The sequence below is a fragment of the Sapajus apella genome, unplaced genomic scaffold, assembly GCF_009761245.1.
Source record: "Sapajus apella isolate SASKATOON/1434 unplaced genomic scaffold, GSC_monkey_1.0 scaffold130, whole genome shotgun sequence".
Lineage (NCBI taxonomy): Eukaryota > Metazoa > Chordata > Mammalia > Primates > Cebidae > Sapajus > Sapajus apella.
The window spans coordinates 1,413,784-1,437,543 of NW_022437070.1; the positions used below are offsets into that span (position 1 = coordinate 1,413,784).

Sequence of the window (23,760 nt, forward strand, 5' to 3'; positions counted from 1 at the left end):
TTTTTTTTTGAGATGGAGTTTCGCTCTTGTTACCCAGGCTGGAGTGCAATGGCGCGATCTCGGCTCACCGCAACCTCCGCCTCCTGGGTTCAGGCAATTCTCCTGCCTCAGCCTCCTGAGTAGCTGGGATTACAGGCACGCGCCACCATGCCCAGCTAATTTTTTGTATTTTTAGTAGAGACGGGGTTTCACCGTGGTGACCAGGATGGTCTCGATCTCTTGACCTCATGATCCACCCGCCTCGGCCTCCCAAAGTGCTGGGATTACAGGCTTGAGCCACCGCGCCCGGCCCTAATTTTTAATTTTTAATGTATTTATTTATTTTTTTTGAGATGGAGTTTCACTCTGTTGCCCAGGCTGGAGTGCAGTGGCATGATCACAGCTCACTGCAGCCTCAACCTCCTGGGCTCAAGTGATCCTCCCACCTCAGCCTCCTTGAGCAGCTGTGATTGCAGGCACAAGCCACCATGCCTAATTTTTGTATTTTTAGTAGAGATAGGGTTTCACCATGTTGGCCAGGCTGGTCTCAAACTCCTGACCTCAAGTGATCTGCCTGCCTCAGTCTCCCAAAGTGCTGGGATTACAGGCATGAGCCACCATGCCCGGGCATGTTTTTTATTTGTTATAGAGACGAGATCTCACAATGTTGACTAGGCTGGTCTTGAACATCTGGGTTTAAGAGATCCTCCTGCCTCCACATATCAAAGTGCTGAGATTACAGGCGTGGGTCACTGCAGAGCCTCAAAACCTAATCTCATAGATACTTGTATATACTGTAAAGAAAACGGACATTGGACTTGACACTATTTAGCTTTGACATGCAAAAGGAATTTGAGTCTAAGATTCAGTCTCCCAGTGACTCACTTCCAGCCAACTCTCTCCTCTGTGTCTATAAGCACTACTTAACCTTCAGGGGGAAATGACCATCTCTCCCCTTAATGAGCACCCTGCCAGCGTTTTTGTAGACAGGGGCCACACGCTCTGCAGTGCAGTGGTGTGATCACAGCTCACTGCAACCTCTGCCTCCCAGATTTAAGCGATTCTCCTGCCTCAGCCTCCTGAGTAGCTGGGATCACAGGTGCACGCCACCACGCCTGGCTAATTTTTGTATTTTTAGTAGAGACGGGGTTTCACCATGTTGGCCAGGCTGGTCTCAAACTCCTGACCTCAAATGATCTGCTTGCCTTGGCCTCCCAAAGTGCTGGGATTACAGGTGTGAGCCACTTTGGGAGGTCAAGTGGGGGAGTGGATCATGAGGTCAGAAGTTCAAGACCAGCCTGATGAACATAATGAAACCCTGTCTCTTTAGCCAGGTGTGGTGCCAGGTGCCTGTAATCTCAGCTACTCGGGAGGCTGAGGCAGGAGAATTGCTTGAACCTGGGAGGCGGAGGTTGCAGTGAGCCAATATTGTGCTACTGCACTCCAGCCTGGGCGACAGTTCGAGACCCTGTCTCAAAACAAACAAATTTCTGGCATTTAAACTATGTCTGTAGTGCTTTGTTATGGCCACCTTAGCAAATGAAGACACTGCCGGAACAAATCACCACGAATGTAGTGCCTTAAAACAATAGAGATGTGTGCTCGCTTCAGCAGCACAAATACTAAAATTGGAACGATACAGAGAAGATTAGCACGGCTCCTGTGCAAAGATGACACGAAAATTCATGAAGCGGTCCATATTTTTATTTTTTATTTATTTTATTTATTTATTTATTTTTTTTTTTTTGAGACGGAGTTTCACTCTTGTTACCCAGGCTGGAGTGCAATGGCGCGATCTCGGCTCACCGCAACCTCCGCCTCCTGGGTTCAGGCAATTCTCCTGCCTCAGCCTCCTGAGTAGCTGGGATTACAGGCACGCGCCACCATGCCCAGCTAATGTTTTTGTATTTTTAGTAGAGACGGGGTTTCACCATGTTGACCAGGATGGTCTCGATCTCTTGACCTCGTGATCCACCCGCCTTGGCCTCCCAAAGTGCTGGGATTACAGGCTTGAGCCACCGCGCCCGGCCCATATTTTTATATTAAAAAAAAAATAGAGATTTATTGGCTTAGAAACGGGCGGAAAAAACCAATAGAGATTTAATTTTTTGAGACAGGGTCTTGTTCCGTCGCCCAGGCTGGAGGGCACTGGCACAATCACAGCTCACCGCAGCATCAGATTCGTGGGCTCCTGATCCTCCTCCTAAATAAGTGGGGCCACAGATGTGCTCCATCATGCCTGGCTAATTATTTTATTTATTTTTATTTTTTTGTAGAGATGTGGTCTCACTATGTTGCCCAGGCTGGTCTCAAAGTCCTGGCCTCAAGCGATCCTCCCACCTCAGCCTCCCAAAGCTTTGGAATTACAGGTGTGAGCCACTGTGCCTGGCCTGGCCTCTAATTCTGTATTTACATATTTTTCTGATTCTAATGTTCCTCCCTCCATCTTATAAGGAAGCTCGTGATTATACTGGATCCACCAGGATAATCCAAGATAAATCTCCCTATCTCAAGATTCTTGATCACAAGAAGTTCTTTTCTCCATAAAAGGTACTATAGTCACAGGTTCCAGAGATAAAGATGAAGACATCTCTGGGGGGCCATTACTCTCCCTACCAGAACACATATCAACAATCTTCTTATGAAATAATCAAAGACTCACGAGGCTTCTACTCCTGCTGGGCCCTTGAGGACTCTAATCTACTATAATCAGACTTTCTCAGACATGATCAAGGACTAGGTAGATTCATGCTTGTCACTAACAGGTGCAAGCTGCCTTCCCTCCAGATATTCCATCACAGCCTCTTCATACTCTCCAAACAGGGGATTTCGTCCTCCGGAGAAGACATTGCAGGAAGACTCACTGTGAACTCAGATGGAATGGACCCTACACTATTTTTTTTTTTCTTTTTTGAGATAGAGGAGTCTCACTCTTGTTGCCCAGGCTGGAGTGCAATGGCACGGTCTTGGCTCACTGCAACCTCTGCCTCCTAGGTTCAAGCAATTCTCCTGCCTCAGCCTCCCGAGTAGCTGGGATTACAGGCGCCTGCCACCATGCCCAGCTAATTTTTTTGTATTTTTAGTAGAGATGGGGTTTCACCATGTTGGCCAGGTTGGTCTTGAACTCCCGACCCCAGGTGATCCGCCCACCTCAGCCTCCCAAAGTGCTGGGATTACAGGCATGAGCCACCATGCCCAGTGACTTTTGCCTTTCATTTGCATTCTCTTTTTTTTTTTTTTTTTTTGAGACACAGCCTCCCACTGTTGCCCAGGTTGGAGAGCAGTGGTGCCATCTCAGCTCACTGCAACCTCCGCCTCCCGGGTTCAAATGATTTTCCTGCCTCAGCCTCCCAAGTAGTTGGGATTACAGGTGTGTGCCATTATGCCTGGCTAATTTTTATACTTTTAGTAGAGATGGGGTTTCACCATGTTGGCCAGGCTGGTCTTGAACTCCTGACCTTAGGTGATCTGCCTGCCTTACCCTCCCAAAGTGCTGGGATTACAGATGTGAACCACTGCGCCTGGCTGATTCTCCAGAAATCTTCTGGCATCACCATTAATAAAAACCTCAAGAAGTCAAAAAGGAAATCTTCCAAATTGCTACAGCTCTTTGGACTCCACTAACCAAGGATGTCTCTTCATCTCCTTGGAACTCTCCCACCTGCTGCTCTCTGGCCTTGCACCTTCATTGTGCTCTCTTATTCTCTTTCTACTTATCTTCCTAGGAATATCCATCTTCAAATGCCTGGGGACCAGAACCCTAAATCAGCCCCAGATTCAACATTGTTCTAAGCAAATGGCTCAACTGATCTTGTACATACAGCAGGGATGGAAAACGAATACTGATGTCGCCCCAGACACTTATCAATCCTTCACTGTCTCCCTATTGTTGGAAAATTAGGGCATTCTAAAATTACCACCCCCCCACCTTTCTTTTGAGACAGATTCTGGCTCTATCTCCCAGGCTGGAGTGTAGTGGCACGATCTTGGCTCACTGCAACCTCCACCTCCTGGGTTCAAGCGATTCTCTTCCCTCAGCCTCCCCAGAAGCTGGGATTATGGGTGCGCACCAGCATGCCTGGCTACTTTTTGTATTTTTAGTAGAGACAAGGTTTCACCATGTTGCCAAGGCTGGCCTCGAACTCCTGATCTCAGGTGATCCATATGCCTCAGCCTCCCAAAGTGCTGGGATTATAGGCATAAGCCACTGCACATGGACCCCCACTTTTTTTTTGAGACAAGATATCGTCGCCCAGGCTGACTGCAGTGGCGTGATCATGGCTCACTACAACCTCTGCCCTCCCAGGCTCAAGTGGTCCTTTGTCTCAGCCTCCCAAGTAGCTATGGCTACAGGAGAGCACCACCACACCCAACTAATTTTCTAAGTCTATTCTGAACAAGAGGAAGACTGAACAAAGGTTGTCTCTGCTAAATTTCAAGACTTTCTTTCCCCTGAAACTTTCTAGATTATTTTAAAATGTATTTATCAAACCCTTCTGTGGCTCTTGATCCACAGAAGACACTGCTTCAAGTACAAGATACATTTCATTTAATCCTCAGGAAAACTCTATGAGGCAGCCAGTATTATGATCCCGTATCAGATGAAGAAACGATAGCACAGAGAGGTTAAGTAAGTTTCCAAGTTCACCTGGAAAGTGGCAGATCTGTGACTCACCCTGAGGAAGTCTGGCTCCAGGAGACTTGGCTGTCTATCGGCACTATCATTTTCTCTCCATCTCACCACCAGAAGGTCACTTCGTGCACGGGGAATCATAAAAGAGGGAATTTCTCATATGAGCTTCTGGGTCTTGGCTTTTAGGGAGCCAAGGTCTGCCTGAGAAATGGGTATGAATATTAGAGCTAGGTTTTGGAAGTTGGTGGAGGCACGCTCGGCGTAGTGACACAGGTTGGCCGCCTGAGGGTGCCCCAGCGCTGCTCGCGGAGCCTGGGGACACAGCAGAAAGCCTTGGAAACGAATGTCAGGCTCAGACTCCTAGGACCAGAGAACGTTGAGCATAGAGCATCATAGAAGGCTGAGAACAAAGCCCCTTAGAACGTAGAACAAAGGGCCCTGGAATGGAAGAATGATGAGCATACAAACTCACAGCACCTGGGAGACAAAAGCTGCTCACGCTCTCTTCTGGTCAAAGACTAGAATCTTCCACCCAGGGTCTTATAATTCCAGAATTTGGAATGCAATCGATCTTAGACTTTTAGCGGCAAGGCCGGCTACATATTTGGCCTAGTGCAAAGTGAAAACAAGGGGTCTCTTGCTCAAAAACTAAGAATTTCAAGACAGCAACTGCAGAACATTCAACCAAGCGCGAAGACCCTTCTAAGCGGATTCCAAGCTGGTGAAGCCAGCCCTAAGTAGAAACAAAATTTTATCGGAGGACGTACGTTTCGTTTTACAGCTGAGTGTCTGGGAAGGCTTCTTGGAAGAGGAGGCGAAGTCAGGGCTCGACCCTCTAACCCTTTTCTCCCCCTGCGCAGCCTCAGAAGCTGAAGGCTGGGCGGGGTGAAGGGGTAGGAGCAGCTGCCAAACTGTCACGTGGACCCATTCCCTATTTATAGATCACCCGTCCCCTCGTGCCGGACAGTCCAATGGTAGGCAGAGCTCGCCCGCAAGAGGGTGGAACCTGCTGCAAGACCGGCCAGGCACAGACCAATGGCATTGAAGCAAGGGCGGACTTGTTTCATTGTGACGCGTGGGGGGGCGTGACCGGGGCCCCAAGGCAGTTGCACGGAGGGGGCGTGGCGAGAGGAGTGAGTAGGCAGCTGCGAGCATGCGTCGTGTAGGGCGGCGCGGGTGCACGGCCGAGCATCTTCGTCAGGGCGGGTATCCACCAATAGGCGGCTGTTGCTCGGTCGCCGGGGGCGTGGCCATGCAGATAAGGCGCGGGTGGGCGGCCCAATGGGCGGGCGCCTATGCAGATGAGACGGTGACAGCCCGGCCAGCGGGCGGGCGGGCAGGCTGCTGGGGCGGGGAGGTGGGACCGGGAGAGGGGTGGCCGCGGGGCCCGGCCGGGCTGGGGCGGGGGGCCGCAGCCATGATCCGGGCCTTCTCGTTCCCGGTGAGCCCCGAACGGGGCCGGCTGCGGGGCTGGCTGGAGGGTAGCCTGGCCGGGCTCTGCGAGTTGCACTGGCTCCGGGAGAGGCAGGAGTACCGCGTGCAGCAGGCGCTGCGGCTGGCCCAGCCCGGAATGGGGGGCGCCGAGGCCGAGGACGAGGAGGACGCCGATGAGGATGAAGATGCGGCGGCGGCGCGCCGGGCCGCAGCGGCCCTAGAGGAGCAGCTGGTAAGGGGCCGCCTGTCCATCCGTCCCTCCACCCCCGTCTGTGTCTGTCTGTCTCGGTTGGATGCTCAGACACCCGGGGGAGTTGGGGACCCGGGTAGGCAGGGAGTGAGAAGGACAGGGGGTGGGGCTGGAGACCCCGGAGTTCCGGCGGCGGACCAGACCTGGCTTCCCCGCCCCCAAATCGGGGGAGGGGGAAACTGCATCGTCCCCACTGGGGCCTCATGAGAAACACAGGCCCCATCCCTTACACCCCTTTCCCAAAGAAAATCCTTCTGGGCGCCAAGTAGGTGTCAAACCTGGGACCGGGTACTTTGCAAGCCTTGTCTTCTTGCAGCTTGGGAAACAGGGGGTGATAGTCCCCCATTTAACAGAGCGAGACATTGAGGTTCAGAGAGAGCAATCGACTCACCCAAGGTCACACAGCCAGGCTCCAAACATGCCCTTCTCTGGGCCCGGCTCCCAGGGCTCCATCTTCCCTAAGTCCTGGTGTGCTTGGAGATCTCTGGAGGGGGCGGGGTGGGAGGAGGGGATCTCAGGGCCTCCGGGGGAGGGACCACTGCTGAGAGGAAGCTCACAGTCCCTGAGGACCCCCCACTGGGATCTTGAGCCTTCGGTGACACTTCCCCTGCTTCCTACGTGGCCCCGGCTCTCCTTGACCCAAGGGGAGGCAGGTCAAGGCAGCGCCTGGAGGATACTTCTGCACTCTGGGTATTCTCATGGTGGAAGATGGACATAGGTCTCCGGAATGACTCGCGGAGGCTCCATTCCTCTCCCCTTTCTGTGTCATTCCCTGAGTCTCCCGAGCTCGTCCGGGGGTTCTCTCCCTCTCTCGGTCCTGCCACATCCCGGTGACTTTCTGTGTCTGCTTCTCTTTCTCCATCCTGTCTGAGATCTCTATGTCTCTGTGTCCCTCTGCATCTGTCTCCCTGGCCTTCCTTTCCTGCCTGTCTGCACCTCGTTCTCTTCTTGCCCGACGTCCCAGGCTCGGTCTCTCTTCCCCTCCCCCCAGCCCGCACGCCCTGGCTCCGCGGCAGATCCCGATCCCTAAGCCTGTGTGTGGCCAGAGCTTCCCGTTTCGGGAAACCTGAGCCGAGGTGGCGGTGGCGGGGGTTCACCCCGCCGCTGACCTCGACTGCCCCCTCCCCAGATGAGGACTGGGGAGAAAGACTGAAGCCAGACTCCCGGGGCTGCACGCCCAGCCCCTCCCCCTCTCAGGAGTGGGACCCCCCTGCACATTCTTTTATGGAAACAGAAACAGCTGTGGGAGGCCCCGCCCCCTCCCAAAGTTAGAGACGGATGGTGGGGGCCTTCGAGAGCTCCCCCCACCCCAAGCTGGCTGGGCTTGGAAGGCGCCTTCCATCCTGACAAGGAGAAGGCGAGGCAAGAGGATAGGGTCGCTGTGTCCTCTCCCCCTCTGCCCTCTGTCTCTCCCCTTCTCACCCTTCACCTTCCCCAACTCTGCCCTTCAGTCTCCCTCTCCTCAGTCCCTCTGTCCCCTCCTCCCCCCAGCCCTCTGTCCTCCCGGCTTGAGACGGTAGTGGAGAGGCCTGTCCCCCCCACCCCCCAGTCTCTAGGCAAAGCTTGTCCCAGCATCAGGGAGGAGGCGGTGGCAGGCGGGGGGAGGAGGAGGAGCAGAGAAGCGCTAAATATAAACTTCTCTAGTGCTGGGGGTTCCTGGGTCCCTCTGAAGAGCGGGTGAGGTCTTCCTCTGATCCTCCAGCCCTTGTCTTATGACTTACCGCCCCACCCCCACCCCCTGCCAGAAATACACTTCCTTCAAGGCAAGAAAGACTGAAACCAGACTTGATTACTTTCTGATAGGAATGATGGGAATACCAGGTAAAGATCAGGGGTGTTGCAGAGAAGAGAGGCAGGGATCCTGGGTGAGGGAAGGGTCCTGTTTGCTCTCAAGAAGGAGAAAGGATCTTTTCAGCAAGAAGGACTTAAGGTAGACTTGCAGAAGGACTTCCTAATAGAGATAAATGGGCATTGGACACTGACGAGGGGCATGTGAGGAAAACAAAGGCAGGGAAATCTGGGCAAAGGGGTCTCCAGGGGTCCTAACCACACACTTATTAAGCCTACAAAGAAAGGATGACAGGCATGGAGGGGAGGCAGGGAGCCAGACTCAGGCCAAGGACTTTCTAAATCTTGTAAAGATTCATCCTTTTGCAACTGGAAGGAATGAGGCCAGACTTGCAAATAGAGGGGTGTGGACTTGAGATATTTTTTGGGGGGTGTCTAGGCACTGGGGAGGAGGAGGCATCTCCTGTCTTGTCTCCCTAATTTCTGCTCTTCCTTGTAGTGGAAGAAATGGAATTAGACTCCCAGAACTCAGCAAAAAGTCTACCCTTTCCTGTTTATTTATGTATTTTTAAGTGATATATTGATTTATTCATTTATTTTTAGAGACAGTCTCTCAGGCTGGAGCGCAGTGGCACAATCATAGCTCACTGCAGCCTCTAACTCCTGGCCTCAAGCAATCCTCCTGCCTCAGCCTCCCAAGAAGCTAGGACTACAGGGTCATGTCACCACACTCAGCTAATTTTTTTCCTTTTAGATATGAAGTCTTGCTATGTTGTTCAGGCTGGTCTCCAACTCCTGGGCTCAAGCTATCCTCCTGCCTCAGCCTCTCAAAGCACTGGGATTACAGATGTGAGCCACTGTACCTGGCCTTTATTTATTTATTTACTTGAGACAGAGTTTCATTCTTGTTACTCAGGCTGGAGTGTAATGGCGTGATCTTGGCTCACCGCAACCTCCGCCTCCCGGGTTCAAATGATTCTCCTGCCTCAGCTTCCCAAGTAGCCGGGAGTACAGGCATGCGCCACCATGCCCAGCTAATTTTATATTTTTAGTAGAGAAGGGGTTTCTCCACGTTAGTTAGGCTGGTCTTGAACTCCTGACCTCAGGTGATCGCCCACCTCTGCCTCCCAAAATGCTGGGATTACAGGCGTGAGCCACTGTGCCTGGCCTATTTATTTATTTATTTATTGAGATAGAGTCTTGCTCTGTCGCCTAGGCTGGAGTGCAATGGCACAATCTCGGCTTACTGCAATGTCCACCTCCTGGGTTCAAGCGATTCTCCTGTCTCAGCCTCCCAAGTAGCTGGGATTACAGGCACGTACCACCACCCCGGCTAATTTTTGTATTTTTAGTAAAGACGGGTTTTCACCATGTCGGCCAGGCTGGTCTCAAACTCCTGGCCTCAAATGATCCTCCCGCCTCAGCCTCCCAAAGTGTTAGGATTACAGGCATAAGCCACTGTGCTGGACCCCTACATTTATTTTTAATTAAACAGTGGAAACATTTTCTATTTTCCTTGTAAGACATTCATAGCTTTCATGTAATCATACAAACTGGCATTTATTATGGGTCAAAAGAAACTCATTTAATCCTCACAGTAATCCCTAGGAGATGGTATCCTCTGATGCCCAGTTATAGATAAGGAAACTGAAGCCCAGAGAGGTAAAGTCACCCACTCAAGGTCACATAGCTGAGGAGCTGCAGAGCTTAATGTGATGCCGAGTCACGCCTCCTAAACACTTCCTTCTGCCATCCAGTCCCCCCATACCTCCCTGAATACCCTAAATCCAACCTCCCCCCTGAGGTCACCATCACTGTCACCTTAGTGTCACCTTCCAGACCTCTTCCAACCTATCTCCTAAGAGAAACAGCTTACATACAAAAAAAACCCAGCAGAGCTTTTGTCAGAACTTTGCTTTTTACAAACTCTAGTTTCTTGGGTGAGGTCCCAGAGACTATGCCAGTCAAAGCGTGGCCCCCTGGCATGTAGTACCACATCACACAGAACTTGTTTGCCATTTAACTACTTGAGCCCGACTCCAGGCTGCAATCGAAAGCTCTGGGAATGGGATTCAGTAGTTTGGGTTTTCAAAAGCCCTCCGGGTCATTCTGAGTCACTCTCACTCATACTATATATATTCTGCCCTTTTCTCTTTCTGTTCAATGCCATATCTTGGTGATGATTCTATATAGAAAGTTGAATCATTCCATCTTAACAGCTGTATAGTATTCCATTGTATACATTCATTCCTTCATCTAATATTTCTTTTCTAAAAATAGCTGTTTGGCCAGGTGCGATGGCTCACACCTGTAATCCCAGCATTTTGGGAGACCAAGGCGGGTGGATCAGGAGGTCAAGAGATTGAGACCCTCCTGGCCAACATGGTGAAACCCTGTCTCTACTAAAATACAAAAATTAGCTGGGCGTGGTGGCACGCGCCTGTAGTCTCAGCTAATCAGGAGGCTAAGGCGGGAGAATCGCTTGAACCTGGGAGACAGAGGTTGCAGTGAGCCGAGATCGTGCCACTGCACTCCAGCCTGGGTGACAGAGCAAGACTGCATCTTAAAAAGAAAATAGTGTAAGGTCCATCCCATCTGAGCTCAAGGTGAGTTTTCCTGCAACTCTGTCTCAAAAAAAAGAGAGAGAGCTGGGTGCAGTGGCTCACGTCTGTGATCCCAGCACTTTGAGAGACTGAGGCAGGAAGACTGCTTAAGCTCAGGAGCTTGAGACCAGCCTGTGCAGCATAGGGAGACCCTGTTTCTACAAAAGAACACAAAAGCCAGCTGGGTGTGCTGGCATGCACCTGTAGTCCCAGCTGCTTGGGAGGCTGAGGTGGGAGGATCACCTGAGCCCAGGAGTTGAAGCCTACAGTAAGCGATGAGTATGCTCCTGCAATCCAGCCTGGTGAGAGAATGCGACCTTGTCTCTAACATTAAAAAAACCGGGCGCAGTGGCTCATGCCTGTAATCCCAGCACTTTGGGAACCTGAGGTGGGCAGGTGACTTGTGGTCAGGAGTTCGAGACCAGTCTGGAAAACATGATGAAACCCTATCTCTACTAAAAATACAAAAATTAGCCAAGTGTGGTGGCACATGCTTGTTATCCCAGCTACTTGGGAGGCTGAGGCAGGAGAATCACCTGAATCTGGGAGGCGGAGGCTGCAGTAAGCCCAGGCTGTGACACTGAGCTCCAACCTGGGTGGCAGAGCTAGACTCTGTCTCAAATACACACACACACACACACACACACACACACACACACACACACACACGGCAGAGCTAGACTCTGTCTCAAATACACACACACACACGGCAGAGCTAGACTCTGTCTCAAATACATACACACACACACACACACACACACACACACACACACACACAGACTTGGTCTCTCACTATGTCACCTAGGCTGGTCTCGAACTCTTGGCCTCAAGTGATCCTCCCACATTGGCACTCCCAGGGTGCTGGGATGACAGGCATACACTGCCACACCCAGCCCATTAAATATTTCCTGAGCACCCACTTTGTGCCAGGCACTGTTCTAGGCACTGGGTGGGCGTGCGCCTGGGAGCTAAACAGACAGACACGTCTCTGTGTTCCTAGGGCTGGCATTCTAGTGAGAGACTCAACAAATGACACCTTGATGTATTATTTTATTTCATTTTATCTGTTTTTGGAAATGAAGTCCCACTCTGTGGCCCAGGCTGGAGTGCAGTGGCGCGATCTTGGCTCGCTGCAACCTCCACCTCCCTGGTTCAAGTTATTTTCCTGCTTCAGCCTCCTGAGTAGCTGGGATTACAGGCACACGCCACCACGGCTGGCTTCTGATGTATAATTTTAAATCAAGAGGTCATTACTGATACGTAGAAAAAAAGTGAAAAGCAGGGCAACGGGGTACACAATGACAGGGAAGCTATTTTGGAAAGGTGTCAGAGAAGGGACCACGCCACCCAAGACCTGGAGGAAGCAAGGATGGTATGTGTGGGAAACATTCTCCCAAGGTAGGAGCACACATGGTACGTTCGAGGGACGGTGGCGAGGCCAGGCGTGGCCAGAGTGGAGATGGCATGCCAGTGATTTGTGGGGGACATGACATGGGGTACATGGGCGGTCTGAGAGATTTTTTTTAGCTACTTCCTGATGCTGCACAATTCAGCTGCTTTTTTGAGTTCCACTCAAAGATGACTTCACTGTGAGCATCTCAACATGCCCAGAGCAAGAGCCCAAAGTGGAATGATTTGTTGACCTTCCTCGAATAAACAGGCCCAGATGGGGGCTTCTGCTGTCAGGGGAGGGGAGGGGCTGGGCCCTGGAGAGACTGCGACTGGGGGGGTTGTGGCGGCCGGGAGCAGGCCAGTCTTTCTGCCCTAAATAGGCAGGGCTGGGTGGCTGCCCTCCCCACCCCTCCTCCCCGCTTCCCTCCCTCCTGCGGTCCAGACAAACCGCTTTTGTCTGAGGGTCAACGCCAGCCGCCAGCCGAGGCTGCCTGCTGCTACCCGGCCTCACTCAGACCCATGTGAGACTTTTTCTGGCTCTGGTCCTCTTTTCTAAAATGCGGTTAAGTCCTAATGTCTTGGAGACCCCACCCAGCCCTTACCCCACCTCCTGTCACCGTCACGCCCCTAAAAGGGTTTTCACCTTCATTAATTCACATCTGATGAGAAGGGCTCTTTTCCTGCAGCAAGAAGGATCCAGGGTAGACTCACGGAAATCAGTCTTTCTTTCCTTCCCTCCCTCCCTTCCTTCCTCCCTCTCTTCCCTTTCTTTTTATTTTTTTGAGATGGAGTCTTGCTCTATTGCCCAGGCTGGAGTGTAATGGCACGATCTCAGCTCACTGCAATCTCTGCCCCCTGGGTTGAAGTGAGGTCTCCCGCCTCAGCCTTCCCAGTACCTGGGATTACAGGCATGTGTCACCACGCCCGGCTAATTTTTGTATTTTTAGTAGAGATGGGGTTTTACCACGTTGGCCAGGCTAGTCTTGAACTCCTGACCTCGTGATCCACCTGCCTTGGCCTCCCAAAGTGCTGGGATTACAGGTGTGAGCCACTGCACCTGGCCACCAGACCTTCCTTCCTTCCTTTTTTTCTTTTTCTTTCTTTCCCTCCCTCCCTTTCTTCCTCTCTCTTTCTTTCTCTTTTCTTTCTTTCTTCCCTCCTTTCTTTCTCTTTCCTTTTTTTTTTTTTTTTTTTTAAGACAGAGTCTCCGTCTGTTGCCCAGGCTGGAGTGCAATGGCTCACTGCAACCTCCACCTCCTGGGTTCAAGCAATCCTCCCGCCTCAGCCTCTCGAGTAGCTGGGATTACAGGAGCAAACCACCACGCCCCGCTAGTTTTTGTATTTTTAATACAGACGAAGTTTCACCATATTAGCCAGGCTGGTTCGAACTCCTGATCTCATGTGATCTGCCCGCCTCTGCCTCCCAAAGTGCTGGTATTACAGGCGTGAGCCACTGCACCCGGCCTGACTCCCAGACATTTCTTATGTTGATGAGGAACGGTATGCCCACTGGAGCTTCCTGGTGGGAATGGACCAAAGGCAGAAGGAGGATGTGGTCTCTGGGGCAAAGGAACGTACTGGGGATGGCTGCTGCAGTGCCAGCGACGCTAGACTCACAGGGTTTTCCAGGAGGCCTGGGAGGTTCTTTCCGAGGGGAGAGCAAAGAGGTATATGAGTCGTGGTCAGCCTATTTTATCCATGTGGTGGAAAGAGGTAATCTGCAGCAGGAAGGATTTAAGGAAGACTGTTTTTTTTTTTTTTTTTTTTTTGAGATGGAGTTTCCCTCGTTACCCAGTCTGGAGTACAATGGCGCGATCTCGGCTCACCGCAACCTCCGCCTCCTGGGTTCAGGCAATTCTCCTGCCTCAGCCTCCTGAGTAGCTGGGATTACAGGCACACACCACCATGCCCAGCTTATTTTTTGTATTTTTAGTAGAGACGGGGTTTCACCATGTTGACCAGGATGGTCTCGATCTCTTGACCTCGTGATCCACCCGCCTCGGCCTCCCAAAGTGCTGGGATTACAGGCTTGAGCCACCGTGCCCCGCCCAAGGAAGACTTTTAAAAGGACCTTTTATTGGTGATAAAGGGCAACAGGCATATCTGAGAAAGGAAAGTCAAAAACGGGGAGAGACCGGGCACAGTGGCTCATGCCTGTAATCCTGGCACTTTGGGAGGCTGAGGCGGGTGGATCACCTGAGGTCAGGAGTTCAAGACCAACCCGGTAAAGATGGTGAAACCCCAGCTCTACTGAAAACACAAAATTACCTGGGCATGGTGGCGGGCGCCTGTAATCCCAGCTACTCTGGAGGGTGAGGTGGGAGGACTGCCTGAACCCGGGAGGCGGAGGCTGCAGTGAGCTGGGATCTGCACTCCAGCCTGGGCAACAGAGTGAGACCCTGTCTCAAAAAAAAAAAAAAAAAAAAAAAGAAAGAAAGAAAAGAAAAAAAAAATTGGGAGAAGAAGGCAGACCCATGGCTAAGGGATCTGGGGGTCCAGGATACCACCTTTTAGCAGTGAACTGTCCTTACAGCAATCCCTGAAGTTAGACTCAAGGAGGGACATTCTAATTGGGGTCAAGGGACTCTGAGCACAGACTTGGGGGAGCAGCTAATAAAGAGTGGCCAAGAGACGGGAGTTTTCTGAGGCCTCATCCCACCTAAGAGAGAATGAGATGCGGCTGCTGCACGAAGGACTGGAGTGAGACAGAAGGACTTTCTACTGGGGGTGAAGGGACAGAGACCTTGAGGGGGTTCTGGGACTCAGGTACTGCTTTTATCCTTTTGAAGCCAGAGCCTCATTGTCAAAGTGAAACTCTGCCCATGAGCTCGTGGAATACGGGACCAGTCGGCAGAGAACTGGGGGCCTTCTGACCATCCTGCTCTCCCTATGCCTTCAGGAAGCCCTACCTGGGCTCGTCTGGGACCTGGGACAGCAGCTGGGAGACCTGAGCCTGGAGTCTGGGGGCCTGGAACAGGAGAGCGGGCGCAGCTCGGGTGAGCATGGGTGGAGGGGTAAGGTCTGCCTGGGACACCTCCATGTTCCCCGTCTCCCTATTTCTCAGGCCCCCATGTCTCTCCCCACCCCATCTCCTTTCCCCGCACCTGGCTTTCCCAAACCCCCTGAAGTCTCCCTGCTTCTCCTGGAAATTCAGGCTTCTATGAAGATCCCAGCTCTACAGGAGGCCCAGATTCACCGCCCTCAACCTTCTGTGGGGACAGCGGCTTCTCTGGATCCAGCTCCTACGGCCGTCTGGGTCCCTCTGAGCCCCGGGGCATCTATGCCAGTGAGAGACCCAAGTCCCTAGGTAAGGTGGGTGAGGGTGGGTCCCTGAGGCCAGGGAGAGGACCGTAAGAGTATAGTTGTGGGCACAGACTTCTGAATCAGGCCTGGATTCCCATTCCGACGGTGACATTTCTTTTTCATGTGATTATGAGCAGGTCTCTTATTTCTGGGCCTCTGTTTTTCCACCTGTTAAAATGCTAGGCGAGGTGGCTCACACCTATAATCCCAGCACTTTGGGAGGCAGGCAGATCACTTGGGGCCAGGAGTTTGAGACCATCCTGGTCAACATGGTGAAACCCCGTCTCTACTAAAAATACAAAAAATCAGCTGGGCATGGTGGCGCGTGCCTGTAATCCCAGCTACTCAGGAGGCTGAGGCAGAAGAATTGCCTGAACCCAGGAGGCAGAGGTTGCGGTGAGCCGAGATCGCGCCATTGCACTCCAGCCTGGGTAACAAGAGCGAAACTCCGTCTCAAAAAAAAAAAAAAAAGAAATAGGCTGGACATGGTGGCTCCCACCTGTAATCGCAACACGTTGGGAGGCCAAGGCAGGTGGATCACCTGAGGCCAGCAGTTCAAGCAAGACCAGCCTGACTAATATGGTGAAACCCCATCTCTACTAAAACACACAAAAAATTAGCCAGCATGGTAGTGTGCACCTGTAGTCCCAGTTACTTGGAAGGCTGAGACAGGAGAACTGCTTGAACCCGGGAGGTGGAGGTTGCATTGAGCTGAGATTGAGCCACTGCACTCCAGCCTGGGTGTCAGGAGCAAGACTCCGCCTCAATAAATACATAAATAAAATAAAAATAAATACAATGGGATAATAACAGTGCCTCAATAGCTGGGCATTGCCGCACATGCCTGTAATCCCAGCTACTCAGGAGGCTGAGGCAGGAGAATCACTTGAACCAGGGAGGTGGAGGTTGCAGTGAGCCGAGATCATGCCCCTGCACTCCAGTCTGGGCAACAGAGCGAGACTCTGTCTCAAACAAACAAACAAACAACAACAACAAAAACAAAACAGTGCCTGCCCCAAAGGATGTTTTTGAATATTCAGTGACCCTTTGCTCTAAGACCTTGGACTTGGTACACCGCAGTCACTGGTAAACAGAACTGCTGTCATTCATTCATACGAGCAAGTTTTTGAGCCCCTACTTCGCGCTATCTAGCAGTATCCAGGAGCAATGAACGAAATGAACAGTAACGAACAAAGCAAGCAAATCCCTGCCCTTAGGACACCAACAGTCTAGTTGGAGAAATAGATAAAATACAGGATAAATAAGTAAAATAGCTAGGGTATGAGATAATGTCATGTGCTAAGACAAGAAATAAGCCAGGGAAAGGGACTCAGGAGTGTCCCTTTGAGTTTGGGGAGGGAAGTGCAATTTTAGAAAATATGGCCAGGGAGGGCCTCACTGAGGCTGTGACATTTGAGTTGTGCCCTGAACTAAGTGAGGGAGTGGACCCAGCAGACATCCAGGAGGAAGAGTTTCCAGGAATCTGGAATGGGAAGCACAAAGGCTCGGAGGCCAGAGTGTGACTGGCCCGGGCTTCCAAGAGGCCAGTGTGACCAGAGCTAAAGCCCTAAAATAGAGGAGGAGGGTCAGCCTGGTGGCTCATGCCTGTAATCCCAGCATTTTGAGAGGCTGAAGTGGGAGGATTATTTGAGCCCGGGAGCTGGAGACCAGCCTGGGCAACACAGTGAGACCCCAGCCCTACCAAAACTGAAAAAAATCAGCAGGCCGGGCCGGGCGCGGTGGCTCAAGCCTGTAATCCCAGCACTTTGGGAGGCCGAGGCGGGTGGATCACGAGGTCAAGAGATCGAGACCATCCTGGTCAACATGGTGAATCCCTGTCTCTACTAAAAATACAAAAAATTAGCTGGGCATGGTGGCACGTGCCTGTAATCCCAGCTACTCAGGAGGCTGAGGCAGGAGAATTGCCTGAACCCAGGAGGCGGAGGTTGTGGTGAGCCGAGATTGCGCCATTGCACTCCAGCCTAGGTAACAAGAGCGAAACTCCGTCTCAAAAAAAAAAAAAAATCAGCAGGCCGTGGTGGTGCGTGCCTGTAGTCACACCCGCTCAGGAAGACAGGGCGGGAGGATCCCTTGACCCCAGGAGGTGGAGACTGCAGTGAGCTGTGATCACGCCACTGCACTCCACTCTGGGTGACAGAGTAAGCAAGATCCAGTCAAAAAAAAAAAAAGAAAAGAAAAAAAAGAGAAAAGGAAAGATGTGAGAGTTGAAGAGGCAGAGGCAGGACAAGTCATGCAAAGTCTTGTAGGACCCTGTAAAGATTTTATTAGGAATTTTACATGAGGGAAGGGGTGAGAGGAGGGTTTATGCTGAGATGGGGATCGGAAGGGAAGGAGGCAACCCGCCCCTTCCAGGTTGGATGGGAAACGGGAAAGGACTTTGAGAGCCTCTCCACTGTTTCTCTCTTTCTTTTTTGGCATTCCTTCCCTAGGAGACGCCAGTCCCAGTGCTCCGGAGGTGGTGGGCGCGCGGGCAGCGGTGCCGCGGTCCTTCTCAGCGCCCTACCCGACGGCAGGGGGGTCCGCCGGCCCGGAAGCCTGCTCCTCGGCGGAGCGGCGGGCTCGCGCGGGGCCCTTTCTGACGCCCAGCCCACTGCACGCTGTGGCGCTGCGCAGCCCACGGCCCTGCGGCCGCCCTCCCACCAACTCACCCGACACCGGGGGCGCGGGGAGGCCCCTGGACGGCTACATCTCGGCGCTCCTGCGCAGGCGCCGCCGCCGGGGGGCGGGCCAGCCCCGAACCAGTCCCGGGGGCGCGGACGGCGGCCCACGGCGCCAGAACAGCTTGCGCCAGCGGCCGCCCGACGCGTCTCCGCCCCCCGGCAGCGTGCGGCCCGCGCGGGAGCCCTCGATGGAGCGCGTCGGGGGCCTCCCTACCAGCCCCGCCGCCTTGAGCCGCGCCTGGGCATCGCCGTGGGAGTCGGAGGCTGCACCCGAGCCCGCCGCACCGCCCGCCGCCCCGTCGCCCCCCGACAGCCCGGCCGAGGGCCGCCTGGTGAAGGCGCAGTACATCCCCGGCGCGCAGGCGGCCACCCGAGGCCTCCCAGGCCGTGCCGCCCGCCGCAAGCCGCCGCCACTCACCCGCGGCCGCAGTGTGGAGCAGTCGCCGCCCCGGGAGCGCCCCCGGGCCGCCGGCCGCCGTGGACGCATGACCGAGGCCTCGGGCCGCCGGGGCTCGCCCAGGGCGCGCAAGGCCTCGCGCTCCCAATCCGAGACCAGCCTGCTGGGCCGCGCCGCCTCGGTGCCGTCGGGGCCCCCCAAGTATCCCACAGCGGAGCGGGAAGAGCCTCGGCCGCCACGGCCCCGCCGTGGCCCAGCGCCCACTCTGGCGGCCCAGGCCGCAGGGTCTTGCCGTCGCTGGCGCTCCACGGCGGAGATCGACGCTGCCGACGGGCGCCGCGTGCGGCCCCGAGCCCCTGCAGGGCGCGTTCCCGGCCCCAGCCCGTCCCCATCAGCTCCCCAGCGCCGTCTGCTCTACGGCTGCGCAGGCAGCGACTCCGAATGCTCCGCTGGGCGCCTGGGGCCCCTGGGACGCCGGGGTCCCGCGGGAGGCGTCAGCGGGGGTTATGGGGAGAGTGAATCGAGCGCCAGCGAGGGTGAGTCGCCCGCCTTCAGCTCCGCCTCCAGCGACTCAGACGGCAGCGGTGGCCTCGTGTGGCCGCAGCAGCTGGTGGCGGCCACCGCGGCCTCCGGGCCAGGGGGCGGAGCAGGTGCAGGGGCGCCCGCGGGTCCCGCCAAAGTTTTCGTGAAGATCAAGGCTTCCCACGCGCTCAAGAAAAAGATACTGCGTTTCCGTTCGGGTTCTCTCAAGGTCATGACTACAGTGTGAGGTTGGGGATTTGCTTGGGCTCCCCCTTCATGGCCTCTGCACCTCCACACTCCCAACCACTGACCCTTCCACATCTACCTTCCAAAGACCATCGTTTTCTCTGCTTCCAAAGACCCTCCTCACTCTCCCCACTCCTAGCAGTCTTGGTTGAAAAGGTTCCCCCTCCACCACGGATTGGAAGGGGGAGGGGCCCTGTTTGACCCATTTCAGCTTCTAGCTCGGAAGCCGTTGGGCAAGACAGTTCCCCTTCTCTGGGCGTCACTTTCCTCATCTGTACAGTAAGTGTCCATGTATGCAAAAGGGGTAATTCGGTTTGAATTTCCCCATTTTAGTTTAGAAGCCTAGTCTGTTTCCCTTCCCTGCTCTCATTCCTGATGAGCCCTCTCATTCCTCCTTTCCTTGCCCAGCGATGGCCCCCCTCTCATTCACAAAGTGCCCTCTCTATGTCCCTGGACCCTTAAGATATCCCCTTGGCACCCTGGTCAGAGACTCTGTGTCTGACTCAGGTGATTCCTGCAGAGTGCCCTGGGAAGGGAAGGAGCACTGATTTGGGGGTTTTGAGGGTCATGTAGGAGTTGGCAACACCTGGAAAGAAGGACTCTTTCACCTCCATCCCTGGACAATTATGGAGGATTCAGAGGTAGAAGAGGGAAAGGAAGATGGTTTCTATCTCGTGCCCCCACCCACTGTGAGAGGGAATGGGGGAAGCCTGATGACCCTCAGCTGTTCCAATCTACTTTTTTTTCTTTTTTAAAATTACTGTATTTATTATGACGACGGTGACTCCCCAGTGCAAAGGGGGGCCAGATTCTGTGTGTTTCTCTAACCTCTTTGTAAATAAATGCACAGTGTTACATATGTGGTAGACTCTCATTGAATGATGAAATGGGAGGAATGCTCTTTTTCCTTTGGACTAACACTTACTGAACAACTTCTGTTTTGCTGTGGATATGGCAGTTTCCAGGGAAGTCTCGGGGTGAATCTCAACATCATCTTCCCACCATTGGCTATTTTACATCAATGAATCTCATCTTTGATTGGGTTATGTTTGGTCATAAATACTATTTCAGGCGGGATGTGATGGCTCGTGCCTGTAATCCCAGCACTTTGGAAGGCCGAGGTCGGGGGATCCCTTGAGCCCAGGAGTTCAGGACCAGCTGGGGCAACATGGTGAAACCCCATCTCTACAGAAAATAGAAAAATTAGCTGGGTGTGGTAGAGCATTCTTAGAGTCCCAGCTACTCAGTAGGCTGAGGTGGGAGAATTGCTTGAGCCTGGGAGGGCCAGGCTGCAGTGACCCGTGATTGTGTCACTGCACTCCAGCCCAGATCACAAGTGAGACCCTGTCTCAAAAAACAATTTAATGGTTTCACAAAAATGGGAACAGCACAGGAAACGGCCAGCCCCTAAGTCCCCTCTCTCACAGTCATCATAGTCAGCAGTTTGATGTGCATCCTCCCATGTTTCTTTATGTGTTTGCATACATATATGAATCTAAATAACTATATAAATATCTATGTATGAATATACATATAGTTATACTATATATGTAACATACGTGTGAAACTATATTTTCATAAATTGGATTATATGTATGCAGTATTCATCTCTTTTTTGTATGAAATCATCTGTGCCTGGAGATTTCTTTATGGGGAGGGTTTAAATTAAGGACTGAATTTCTTTGATAGTTATAGTGCTATTTAGGTTTTCTATTTTTTCTTGTGTCAGTTTTGCTAAGCCCTATTCACGTAAGAATTTGTCCATTTCGTCTAAATCTATTATTTTTTCTTTTAATTTTTGAGACGGGGTCTTGCTGTATTGCCCAGGCTGGAGAACAGTGGTGTGATTGTGACTCACTGCAGCACCATCAGCCCCTTGGGCACAAGCAGTCCTCCCACTTCAGCCTCCTGAGTAGCTGGGACCACAGGTGCATGCGACCCTGTCCAGCTATTGTTTTTTTTTTTTTTTTTTTTTTTTTTGAGATGGAGTTTCACTCATGTTACCCAGGCTGGAGTGCAATGGCGCGATCTCGGCTCACCGCAACCTCCGCCTCCTGGGTTCAGGCAATTCTCCTGCCTCAGCCTCCTGAGTAGCTGGGATTACAGGCATGCGCCACCATGCCCAGCTAATTTTTTGTATTTTTGGTAGAGACAGGGTTTCACCATGTTGACCAGGATGGTCTCGATCTCTTGACCTCGTGATCCACCCGCCTCGGCCTCCCAAAGTGCTGAGATTACAGGCTTGAGCCACCGCGCCCGGCCTATTGTTAAGCTTTTTATAGAGATGGGGTTTGCTTATGTGGCCCAGGCTGGTCTTGAATTCCTAGGCTCAAGTGATCCTCCTGCCTTGCCCTCCCAAAGTGTTAGGATTACAGATGTGAGCCACCATGTCTGGCCCATTTCATCTAACTTTGGTAACATATTTTCCTATCACTATATTATTGATAGCTGCATATAAGACTCCATTATGGCTGGGCGAGGTGGCTCACATCTGTAATCCCAGCACTTTGGGAGGCTGAGGCAGGTGAATCACCTGAGGTCAGGAGTTTGAGACCAGCCTGGCCAACATGACGAAACCCTATCTCTACTAAAAATACAAAAATTAGCCGGGTGTGGTGGCATGCGCCTATAGTCCCAGCTACTCGGGAGACTAAAGCAGGAGAATCAGTTGAACCCAGGAGGTATAGGTGGCAGTGAGCTGAGATGCCACTGCACTCCAGCCTGGGCGACAGAGTGAGACTCCCATCTCAAAAAAAAAAAAAAATCCATTATGGGGATTCTCATAATCTAACCCTGTTGCCAGCTCTCCAGTTCTCTTGCTATTGTGAATCTTGCTACAGTAATGTCCTTGTATTTGCCTCTGTGCATACATGTGTGTATTTTTGTAGGATCCATTCCTAGAAATAGAGCTGCTTGGTCATTAATAGTATGCCCATTTAAGAACTTTTAGTGGACACGGCTACACTTCCTTCCATTAACACTGCCCCAGCGGACATTTCTAACAGCAGTTTTTGAGATGTCTGTTTTCTGCCCCTTTGCCAAATGGTAGATGCTATTGATCATTTTCATTTTGCAAATCTTATGGGGAAAAGACTGTGTTCTGTTTTAATTAGCATGTTTCCTCCCATTTCCTTGAGGTAACATAGTTTTGTATGCTTACTGGCCCTTGGATTTCCTCTTACGTGAATTGCCTTTTTACTCTTTTTCTCTCTCCTTTCCTCCCTTCTTTCCTTCTTCTTTCTTTGTTTTTTTGAGACAGGGTCTTGCTCTGCCATCCAGGCTGGAGCGCAGTGGTATAGCTCACTGTAGCCTTAAACTCCTGGGCTTCAGCAGTCTTCTACCTCAGCCGTGCCCCCCTCCCAGCAGCTGGGACTACAGGCATGCACCACCACGCCTGGCTAATTTTTCAATTTTGTGTAGAGATGGACTCTTACTATGTTGCCCAAGCTCGCCTTGAATTCTTGGCCTCAAGCAGTCCTTGCACCCTGGCCACCCAAAGTGTTAGGTGAGCCTGGGAGGCTTTCAGAATTTCCGGCGTGAACCACCGTGCTCGTGCTGTTTTTCTGTCGAGTATGTAAAATTATACTCAGTTCTTAGATGGGTAAATGGAGGCTTAGAGAGGGACCATTGCTTGCCCTGGTGACACAGCAGGAGGGATCCAGGGCTAGGACCCAGCCCCCACCTGATTCCACAGTCAGAAGGATGTGTGTTTGTTGCTACTTTTACCTTTGAGTCTACATGGGCAGATCTACCTCCCTTTGAGCTGGGAAAGAGCAGGGACAAGGCCTGCTGTGCTCACCTGTATCTTAGTGCCCAGCCAGGCACTGGGGTTACAGCGGGGAAAAAACAGAAAGAAAACCCCGGCCCTACAGAGCTGCTGTGGGGGTGGGGGGCAGGGTGAGGCATAGACCTAGGTTTCACTTAGAGTAATAATGAATAGAAGTTATTTTTAAAAGTTTTCCAGGAAAAGCTATTGCCAGGCAGGCCCTTGGGAACAGTGACTCCAACTTCATTCCATAAAAGGGGCAACTGAAGTCGGAAAGGAGAAGAGACTTGTCTAGGGCTACATAGGTCACTTAGTGGCCAAAATGGTTGCAGTCGATATGGATGAGTATTTAAGGGTCTCCCTTTTAAGATTTTCGTGCTTACAAAAAGCAACAGCTGACACTTATTTGCGCACTTATGAGTTGCTGGACTCTGTTCTCGCCACTTTACGCGTATTGACCCGTTTAATCCTCTCCACCTGTATTAGTCTGTTTTCATGCTGCTGATAAAAGACTTACTTGAGACTGGGTAATTTATAAAGAAAAAGAGGTTTAATAGCCTCACAGTTCCACGTGACTGGGGAGGCCTCACAGTCATGGTGGAAGGCAAAAGGCACGTCTCACATGGCCGCGGGCAAGAGAGAATAACAGCCAAGCTAAAAGGGAAACCTAAAAACCATCAGATCTCCTGAGACTTACTCACTACCACAAGTACGGGGCAAACTGCCCCCATGATTCAAATATCTCCCACCGGCTCCCTGTCACAAC

At 52.3% G+C, this 23,760-nt stretch overlaps 1 protein-coding gene, 1 long non-coding RNA gene and 1 other non-coding gene across 4 annotated transcripts in view; 2 read left to right on the forward strand and 1 right to left on the reverse strand.

Annotated features, from left to right (window-relative positions):
• Positions 1-5,758, reverse strand: part of LOC116539559 — an 11,623-nt gene extending 5,865 nt beyond the window's left edge. The window contains exons 1-2 of one of the 2 annotated variants that reach the window (XR_004264112.1): positions 5,380-5,758; positions 4,655-4,813 (exon numbers count right to left, since the gene is read on the reverse strand). This is a non-coding gene — a long non-coding RNA (uncharacterized LOC116539559). The remainder of the gene's footprint in view (positions 1-4,654; positions 4,814-5,379) is intronic. The other variant, XR_004264113.1, reaches the window with a different exon arrangement.
• LOC116539703 lies at positions 1,578-1,684 on the forward strand. The gene has a single exon (XR_004264143.1). It is a non-coding gene; the product is annotated as a U6 spliceosomal RNA (small nuclear RNA).
• A 158-nt stretch (positions 5,759-5,916) lies between the features above and the next one.
• Positions 5,917-20,087, forward strand: DACT3 (dishevelled binding antagonist of beta catenin 3). The gene is made up of 4 exons (XM_032262558.1): positions 5,917-6,278; positions 14,979-15,075; positions 15,234-15,386; positions 17,833-20,087. Exons 1-4 carry the CDS (start codon positions 6,030-6,032, stop codon positions 19,227-19,229), a joined length of 1,896 nt encoding a protein of 631 aa, XP_032118449.1. The 5' UTR covers positions 5,917-6,029; the 3' UTR covers positions 19,230-20,087.
• The last annotated feature ends 3,673 nt before the right edge of the window (positions 20,088-23,760 follow it).